This window comes from Dendropsophus ebraccatus, chromosome 6 (genome assembly GCF_027789765.1).
Source record: "Dendropsophus ebraccatus isolate aDenEbr1 chromosome 6, aDenEbr1.pat, whole genome shotgun sequence".
Taxonomy (NCBI): Eukaryota; Metazoa; Chordata; class Amphibia; order Anura; family Hylidae; genus Dendropsophus; species Dendropsophus ebraccatus.
Genome location: NC_091459.1, coordinates 131,394,432 through 131,404,981, shown reverse-complemented (window position 1 = coordinate 131,404,981; position 10,550 = coordinate 131,394,432). Strand labels below are relative to the sequence as shown.

Genomic DNA, 10,550 nt, shown 5'->3' with positions numbered 1-10,550 from the left:
GAGCAGCGTCCCACCCCAGTCATTGACACAGTCCATCAGCTGGATCGTGATGTGTGCAGTGCCAGAGCCCGGAACAGGTCCCAAAGCTGGTTCCATCGCTCACCGCATGCACGGGGACAGGTAGGTTCATACCCCTGATCAAATTCCCCCCTGCCGGCTGCCGGATTTTTAAAATGGCTGGACTTCTCCTTTAACTGTATCAGTATCCTAAGGATGTTGATACAATTGAATATAATGGAGGCAACCTGAAACGTGTATGACCTATGAGACACAACACAGTGATGTCATTGTGCATGACAACCTGAACTGCTTCATTTATTGTGGGAATAAGTTTAGGTGAGTATTCATTTTATTCTCGTATGCATGCAGAAATATATATATATATATATATATATATATATATATATATATATATGTGTGTGTATATATATATATATATATATATATATATGTATATATATATATATATATAGATATATAGATATAGATATACAGTGGTGCCTTGGATTATGAGCATGATTCGTTCCGGGACCGTGCTTGTAATCCAAATCCACTCTTAAACCAAAGCAAATTTTCCTATAAGAAATCATTGATATTCAAACAATTGGTTCCACACCCCAAAAAGAATGATTTATTATTCTGAATAACATGTAAAATAGATGAAACAAACATTCAGAAACATCAGAATTATGATATTATAAGTTACTGTACAGTAATGGAGAGGAAGGGAAACACAAGGGATGACAGAGACTGCAGGGAGCATGAAGGAATGAGCAGGGCAGATGTGGGCACATACATGCAGCGCTCTCTGTCCAGGGAGAGAGGGGTGACAGCTATGGAGAGATTACCTCCACAGTCCTGTCCCCTGATGCAAGCCCCAGCCTGATGTGGATCTGCTATGATTTGGAAGGTGAGGGAGTCTTTCTGGGTCACAGTACAGTGCTGTAGATCCCGCCATGCAGACCATGCCCCTCCTCCACTCGCGCTCCCACCCAGCACAGGGAGCTCTTAAACCAAAGCAATGCTCTTAAACCAAGTCATAATTTTGAAAAACTGTGAGCTCTTCAACCAAAACGCTCTTAAACCAAGTTACTCTTAAACCAAGGTACCACTGTATAGATATATATGTACTGTGCACCTATATCACTGCATAACTAAAGAGCTATACTATTCAGGTCAATGGGAGACCACAGGGTCTACATTTAGAAGGAGAAGCTTTGTACAATCCTTACACAGAGGACACAGACTGAACCTTCAGCCCATTAGGAAGTGTTTAACATTGTGTATTGAAGGAAGAAAATCCCAGCGTCACCACAATTTCTGCAAATCGCCCAGCGCAGGTATTTACCCTATTTCCTAGCAGCAATCACGGGGACATTCAAGTAAGAAGGCGACATTTATTCTGCCGGCGACATCACAGGACGGAGTGCACTGCGCTAAATCAGGACAAAGAGAAAACCTACAATTACATATAATGACACAGTCACCTGGTGGAGCAGGATTACACAGCACCTCACACCCTGCTAGTTGAAAGAAAAAAAATAAATAAATAAAAAAAAAAATATATATATATATATATATATACATAACTTATTTTTTAATAAACAATAATTTTTGTTTTACAGATAAATCTGCATAAATTGGGGCATACTTCTTGCAGAACAGCGTGCCAGACAACAGATGACATAAGGCCGCCATTACCAGCTTTTTTCACAGTTTTTTTTAATCCTTTTTGGCGTTTTTGTTCTCTATAGAGCTACACTGGAAAGCAATAAAAAAAATATATATATATTAATGTAATAAAACACCATAAAAACTGCTTGACCTTTGTGTTATGGAAAGCAACAGAGTCAGTGACGGACGCCTCGGGGTATGTTCACACAGGATTTCTTGCAGAAATTTCTGTATCTGAAAATCAGTTCCGTACATGTGATGGGGAACAAGTCTGTAGCAGCACGAAAGTCACAAGTATTTCTGCAACTTAATCTGCTGTGTCTGGGTATTCACTACGAATCACACAGTACGGTTATGTTCACACATAGGATTTCCATCAATCCATATTCTCCATTAATCTCTATGGGACTGACAAACAGCAGTCCCCTAGACTTGACTGAGCAACAGCATGCATGCCTGACTTGGGCTCCTCTGATAAGTAAGTGACAGCCTGATGATTGTCAATTGAAGCTCTTTTTTTTTTCTTTCAAATCCACTGTTATGCTGCGTTTACACGGTGCGATATCGTGTAAATCGTGTATAATCGTTCGTATAAACGCAGCAAACGATCAAGCGGCGAGCGAGAAATCGTTCATTTGATCTTTAAACATGTTCTCAAATCGTCGTTGGTTGTTCGCAAAAAATTTGCATATCGTTCCGTGTAAACAGTCGTTCACCGATTTAACCAATGTGTGAGATAGGCTTAAGCAATCACAAAACGATTTTTGTGTACGATATATCTTTCCGTTGATCGTTATAAAAAAAAATCGTTACTTCAAAATCGTTAATCGTACGATCGGGCGAATTATGGCTCCGTGTAAACCCAGCATTATATAGATTTATAATTGACTTCTATTTAAAATCTCTAGTACTTAGCAGCTGCTGTATGTCCTGCAGGAAGTGGTGTATTCTTCTCAGTCTGACACAGTGCTTTTTGATGCCGCTACTGTCCGTGTCAGGAACTGTAAATCCCCATAGAGTTACAGTTCCTGACATGGACAGAGGCGGCAGCAGAGAGCACTTTGTCAGACTGAAAAGAATACACCACTTCCTGCAGGACATACAGCAGCTGATACGTACTGGGAGACTGGAGACTTTTATATAGAAGTCAATTACAAATCTATATAAACTTTCTGTCACCGGTTGATTTGAAAGAAGAAGAGCTTTACTGGATAAACCCTAAGTTAAAAGAAAATTGTATATGGGGTGTCCCTTTAAACTGGGGCTAAAATCAGTTATTTATCTATGTATTTATTTATTTGTTGTTTTATTTATGTTTATCTTGTTGGAAGTCACAGCACAACAATAACAAGAAATAACAACAATGAAAGAAGAATAGATGACTTCCCTGTGTGTTGCTGCAGGGTACAGGGCTCTATAGGGTTAATAGAAATCAGTGCCGTAAAGTGGCGCGGGCGGCTGACGCCAAGCATAGAATCAGCGCGCGGCCGGAGAGTGTATGTAAATGAGGCGAGTAGTAGGAGCAGGCGCGGTGCATGCTGGGCTGTGATCATGGTGGTGTACGGACAGGAAGGAGGCTGGGAAGCAGCCGGGAGCAGACACAGATCCCCGTAGATCTGCGTGAGGACACCAGCGGGGATGGCTGCTCGGCGGTGAGCGGGAGAAGGAGGACGGGCTGACCGGGGAGGAGACGCCACTAGCCGGGCTCTCCCTACCGCACTTTGTAAGCAGAGTGCGCTCCAGGTGCGGATCGCACAGGTCCCCGGTCCAGCGTCTCCCCGCGGTGGGCTCAGCGACCTGGCCGCCCTGGGAGATGGTGACATATGACGTGGGGTGGAAGGACCATGGTTGAGAGGACCAGCAAGTTCTTGCTGATCTTGGTGGGCTCTGTGTTCTTCATGGTGATCCTCTACCAGTATGTGGGGCCAGGGCTGAGTCTGGGACCCCCGAGCAGATACTACCAGGAGGACCTGGACCTCTTCCCCACCCCGGACCCCCACTACATTAAGAAGTACTTCTTCCCTGTCCGGGATCTGGATCGCTCCTTGACCTTCGATATGAAAGGGGACGATGTCATTGTCTTTCTGCACATCCAGAAGACTGGGGGCACCACCTTTGGCCGTCACTTGGTGCAGAACGTGAGGCTGGAGGTGCCCTGCGACTGCAGACCCGGCCAGAAGAAGTGTACCTGCTACCGGCCCAACAGGAAGGAGACCTGGTTGTTTTCCCGATTCTCCACTGGTTGGAGCTGTGGACTTCACGCCGACTGGACGGAGCTCACCAACTGCGTGCCGGGGGTGCTGGACAAGAGGGAGACCTCCATGAAGAACAGGAGGTGGGTGACCGCACTGGCCGCTGTAGTCCTATGGGCGACTTATTTGGAGGGTTCACGATATCCTTAATATTTAGTAGAAGGTCTCGTTTCGTAACCGTTCCGTCATCTCGCCGTGGGTTGTCAGATTCACGCCTGTAAATTGAGATGACTAAATTGATTCGGCGTGAATCAGAACGCGTGAATTTCACAAAAAAAAGTGAACTTTCCGTGATTCATTTCGGATTCTCTACGCCCCCGCCCTGATACACTAAGTAGCCTGGAGGTAAGGGGTGATGCTGTGTGCGTTGTAGCAAACAATTACTACCTTAGTGTTCTGTACAGGAGCAGGGACTTCTGCCTAGGTGACCCTGCTCCTGTATGCTATGCAGCCAGAAGGTAAGTGATGATGCTAGGATGTATACAGCATCACCACTTATCTCCTTATTTATAGGATCAGGGACATTTTTTAAGTCAGAAGTCCCTGCTCCTGTACAGTACACTGAGCAACCTACCCATGTAGTCAGTGGAAGCTACAGTGCATACAGCATCACCACTTAGGGATGACCAAATCTAAGCTATTCGTCTCCAGTCCGATCTGGAACATCTTATCCAGATTGACTCAGATTCTAAATTGGAAGTGTCCCCAATTACCTGCACAAAGTATGTACAGGAGCAGGGACACCTATCATAGGCAGGAGTGCCTGCTCCTGTACTGTACACTGAGCAACCTAGTGAGTGGAAGCTACGATGCATATAGCATCACCCCTTACCTTTTACGTTTCTTAGTGTACAGGAGCAGGGACACCTATCATCATCAGAAGTCCCTTCTCCTGTACAGTACACTAGACACCCTGCTTGGCTAATGTCCTGATTGTTAGCTGTGATGTATACAGGAGCCATGCAGGGTGCTTAGTGTAGCATACAGGAACAGGGACTTATGACTTTGATAGGTGACCCTGCTCCTGTATACTAAGTAACCTAAAAGTGGTGATGCTGTATGTATTGCAGTTTCCACTTGCTACATGCGCTAGGTTGCTTAGTGTTTTTGTACAGGAGCGGGCACACCTGCCTTTAATAGGTGTCCTTGCTCCTGTATGCTAAGTAACCTAAAAATAAGGGGTGATTCTGTATACAGGAACGGGGACTTATGACTTTGATAGGTGACCCTGCTCCTGTATACTAAGTAACCTAAAAATAAGGGGTGATTCTGTATACAGGAACGGGGACTTATGACTTTGATAGGTGACCCTGCTCCTGTATACTAAGTAACCTAAAAATAAGGGTGATTCTGTATACAGGAACAGGGACTTATGACTTTGATGGTGACCCTGCTCCTGTATACTAAGTAACCTAAAAATAAGGGGTGATTCTGTATACAGGAACGGGGACTTATGACTTTGATAGGTGACCCTGCTCCTGTATACTAAGTAACCTAAAAATAAGGGGTGATTCTGTATACAGGGACTTATGACTTTAATAGGTGACCCTGCTCCTGTATACTAAGTAACCTAAAAATGGTGATGCTGTATGTATTGCAGCTTTCACTCACTACATGGGCTAGATTGCTTAGTGTACCGCACAGGAGCGGGCACACCTGCCTTCGATAGGTGTCCCTGCTCCTGTACACACTTTGTGAAGGTAATTGGGGACATTTCCAGTTCAGGATTTGCCGGATCGGACCCGAAAGTAATAGCTTAGATTGTCAGGAATGTTTGTTCACATAGCGCCAACATATTCCGCGGCGCTGTAGCGCGATCATCAGCTCCTGCATGTAAATGACCTTTTGGTTCGTTCCCTCATTCATCATTATAGATCCAGTCTGAGACTTGTAGTTCTGCGGCTGTTGTGTAGCTTTTACGTTTTCCATATACGTTATGGGGGGATTGTGGTGTGGTCATGCATTGCACTGTAGACAGGAAACAAACACTAAACACAGCGGGAAGCCAACCTAACCCTGCGCTTCTTACTATGTCCCAGTCCTATAGTTACTGTTTATTAGTATACATATGGCCGCCATACACGTTTTTACGCTTTTTAACCATGTGTGCGCTGGGGAACTGTTTCGGAATATTGTTGACAGGGGGGGGGCTAGAGGTTACACAAGAGGCGTAGTTGAGACGTCTTGTCTTGTTCTGTATGTGATCTTTGATTACTTATGTGCAATAATCCCCCCCCCCCCCCAACCATTGCAAAACTACAACTCCCAGCATGCCCGGACAGCCGTTGGCTGTCCGGGCATGCTGGGAATTGTAGTTTTGCGCCGGATCAGAGACCACTGAAGAGTTGGCCATATTTTCCGCTTTCTTGATCTCCCTACTATGTGCACATTCCTTACCTAGAAATATTTGTGTATCGGGCTCGGGCTGAGGTATTCCTATGCCCCCCTCCGGAGGTCACAAGAAAAATGACCCTTCCTTCCTCGCATGCTCCTGGCTTTGAACGTGCTGAAGGAAAATAGGCTGGACCCCATGTGCTGAAATCTATCCGAGCCATGAGCTCACTTCTCCCCTCTAGCAGGGTAAACTGTTAATTCCTGGCCGCTTCTCTCTAGGGTTAGGCTGTCCATTAGCTTATACTGCAGCAGGAGATGATAGGAGGGGTATGCTATAGAGTAGAAGCAGCAATTCATCAGTCTACTCATTGCTGCTTTCTTATGTTCGAGCCCGTGATGGTGCCATAACTCTATGCGTCAACCTCCTGCAGTGTATAGGATCAGCTTGCTTGGACCATAATAATAGTTATTATTGCTTTTATTTTATTTTATTTTTTTTAACCCTGATTCCGCAGCACTCTACATAGTTTGTCAGATTTTGGTCCCTGTCCCTATGAGGGTTACTATGGACCTATCTGTATGTTTTGAGTGTGGGAGGAAGTCGGAGGAAACTCATACAAACACGGAGAGAACATACAAACTCTTTGCAGATGTTGCCCTTGGTGGGATTTGAACCCAGGACCCCAGCTAGCTTGTTATGGGCTGCCCTATACCTGCCATTGTTTCAAAGTCTAAGGGTCCTATTCCACAGGTTGATGGGGGGGGGGGGGGGGACTGATCAATAATCTAAATGAGCTCTGATCTGCTAGATCGGCGTTCGTTTACTGGGCCTATTCCACGGCCCGATTATCGTTTATTGAGGACTGCAGGGACATTGTTACCTATGCCCTTCTTTTAAAAACCATACTTACCTAAACATGTTGCAGGTCTTCTGTGCTCCTTCTTCCTCCCGGTCTCGCGCACAGCAACAGCTTCGGTGCGGCCTGTCTGAGCTGTCAGACCACTCAGCCAATCACTGGCCATGGCGGTCCTGGCCAGTGATTGGCTGAGCAGTCTGTCAGCTAAGACAGGCTGCACCGAAGCTGCTGCGCTTGGGACCGGGAGGAAGAAGGAGCACAGGAGAAGACCTGCAACATGCGTAGGTAAGCATGGTGCTTGTGAGATGGTGCCGTGCTGCTCCAGAACGACCGACTAAGTTCAAAGGACAAACCGACCACCGAGCCTAGCAAAGAGCTTCACTTCTACTGTAACCCCACCTAGATCCTACTACAACCCTGCTGCCTCTACCATCCCATGTAACCCTGTCCCCACCATATGGGCAGCTTCTGCCCTCGCCTTCCTTCCTTTGTAGATGGTAACCCTCACGGGCAGGGTCTCCACTCTACCAGTCTATCCTCTTCTTGTAACCTCTTCTTCCTCTCGCCCTGGAACTAATGGAGCTTAGAGATAAATAATAAGAATTTCGGATTATCTGGGACAAATTGTCTTCCACGAAATGAAACCTTCATTGATTTCCATAGAAAGTTCTCCGCTGATGAGAGGGGAAAAAAAAAAATCTTATTAAAGGAAAAGCTTTTAAAGTAAGAGCCCATAAATAATGACTGTAATGCTTCACCTCTAATGAGAGCCGGACAGAGCGGCCGGGGGAGGGGAGGTCGCGTGTGATCGGCGCTTGGACAGACACTCGGCGTAGTTTTAATATTGTGCAAAACTTGTAACTAGAGATGAGCGAACCGGGTTCGGGTTCGAGTTCATCCAAACCCGAACGATCGGCATTTGATTAGCGGTGGCTGCTGAACTTGGATAAAGCTCTAAGGTTGTCTGGAAAACATGGATACAGCCAATGACTATATCCATGATTTCCACATAGCCTTAGGGCTTTATCCAACTTCAGCAGCCACCGCTAATCAAATACCGAAAGTTCGAGTTCGGATAGACTCGAGCATGCTCCAGGTTCGCTCATCTCTGCTTGTGACCAATTTAGGTTAAAATTGGGGTGTATAAAATGTTTTGCACTATATAGGGGGAATAAGTGGCCTGTAGTTCGGGGACCGCAGCTTTGGACTTTATCATTTGGAAAGTTGCCTACCTCCAAGTACATTAACACCTTCATTGACATAAATGGAGTACTGTTTCTTGGTATAAAGTCACGTTTTTTTTTTAATCCTGCATAACCCCTTTAAATGGGTACTGTCCCTTTAAAAATGTTTATACATGTGTACCCTAAAACTTTATCTGTAAGGTGCAGGTTTATCAAACATGGAGTAAAGAGAAACTGGCTCAGTTGCCCCTAGCAACCAATCAGATTCCACCTTTCATTCCTCACAGATTCTATGGAAAATGAAAGGTGGAATCTGATTGGTTGCTAGGGGCAACTGAGCCAGTTTCACTTTACACCATGTTTGAAAAGTCTCCCCCTAAATGTTCAGGCCCCACCAATCGCCCCCTATTGTCAGGACAATGAGTGTTCCTAGCCAAGTGCTGATGGTTGCACGTTTGCGGTCGGGTCATGTTGGCTTCACTTGCTGCATTTTCCGTCTCCATGCAGGAGAAAGCTTTGGCTGCCCAGGCATGATGGGAGTTGTAGTGTCATAATGGCTGGTGGGGCGCTGTTACCTCATGCTCTAAGACAGGGATGGGGAACCTTCGGCCCTCCAGCTGTTGCAAAACTACAACTCCCATCATGCCTGGACAGCCTTTGGCTGTCCAGGCATGATGGGATTTGTAGTTTTGCAACAGCTGGAGGGCCGAAGGTTCCCTGCCCCTGTACTGACATATCTTAAAGTGACAGGAACACCTTTTTTTTTTTTTTTTTTTTTCCCTTCCTCCTTTAAAGCATACAATCCTGTGCTATTCTTTCCAGCATAAAAAGGTATACAGTCATAAACCTGTCAAGCGGACGTGCTATGGGCTTGTTACAGGATACGGCTGTATACATTCTCCTTGTTTTTCTTCTAGCATATGGGCGGGTCAGATGTCACATTTAGGAAGCCATACCTGTATCATCACGCTCTCATCTGTTTTGGTGAATTAGCTGCAGTAAGAAGCGTATCCATTTGTTGTATCTTATATGGTGGGTGGCTGGATGTAGTCCTCTCCTTAAAGGGGTATTCTCATGATGGCAATGTTTATCAGATCTGGTCCCGCTCTTTTTAAAAGTGTTCCTGTCACTTTAAAAGAGGTAATTGAGGCTTGTTACTCTTGTCTGAACAATTCTCCAACATAAGTGGTGTCTGCGTCTAGCTGTAAACATGGCAAATGGGTTAAAGGGGTGCTCCAGCTTAAAGAAAAAAACATTCGAATTAACTGGTGTCAGTAAGTTATATATAATTTTTGTAATTTACTTCTATTTAAAAATCTTAAGTCTTCCCATACTCATCAGCTGCTGTATGTTCTGCAGGAAGTGGTGTATTCTCTCCAGTCTGACACAGTGCTCTCTGCTGCCACCTCTGTCCATGTCAGGAACTGTCCAGAGCAGTAGGGGTTTTCTATGAGGATTTGCTGCTGTTCTGGACAGTTCCTGACATGGACAGAGGTGGCAGCAGAGAGCACTGTGTCAGACTGGAAAGAATACACCACTTCATGCAGGACATACAGCAGCTGATGAGTATGGGAAGACTTGAGATTTTTAAATAGAATTAAATTACAAAATTATATAACCCATTTAAGGGCTGATGAGGGTGTACCAGATGATACTGATGTCAGAAGACGCCACATGCCTGATAGGTGTAATGGTGTTTACCTATAAATAAGGCTTCTGCATTTGGGGTCTGGGGGGTTGCTTGTGTTCCCATTGTGATAGGAGGCCCTGGAGCTGGTGGTGGGGAGGTGTCGGCCTCCGCTATTCACTTGTAAACTTTCTAATTAATTAGAATGTGAACTTCTCCTAATTAAAATGTAACAATAAACAAACATCTGTTCAAGGTGACGGATCCCTAAGAACGGCCTCATGTTTACATAGCAAGGAGACAAATGCAAAGTCTACACAATGGGGCGGGAACTTATAGGACAATAAAGATGCCCAGATACCTTCAACAGTGGAAGGTCAAACCCTCATCTTGCTGCCAGTCATTCCCTGTACACCTCCTTCTCATATATAAATGATGTAGTGAATAGGGAGAGGAGGGGGATGCTGCTGCCAGACTCCTCTCTCTGAGAACAAAAGGATCAAGCAGGTGAAATCCAATTTGCCCAATTCTTCTCTTCCCAAAAACTCAACCTGTCAGGATAGTCTGGATGCCCCAATACGTGTTAGACAGTTGACTACTCCTGACGAAGTTGAGGGGCTGC

At 45.2% G+C, this 10,550-nt stretch overlaps 1 protein-coding gene across 1 annotated transcript in view; it reads left to right on the top strand.

Moving 5' to 3' along the window:
- Positions 1 to 3,200: 3,200 nt before the first annotated feature.
- HS6ST1 (heparan sulfate 6-O-sulfotransferase 1) overlaps positions 3,201 to 10,550 on the top strand; it is a 103,255-nt gene continuing 95,905 nt past the window's right edge. Inside the window, exon 1 of the mRNA XM_069973034.1 lies at positions 3,201 to 4,009. Within this exon, the coding sequence (XP_069829135.1) occupies positions 3,498 to 4,009 (512 nt within the window). The 5' untranslated portion in view covers positions 3,201 to 3,497. The remainder of the gene's footprint in view (positions 4,010 to 10,550) is intronic.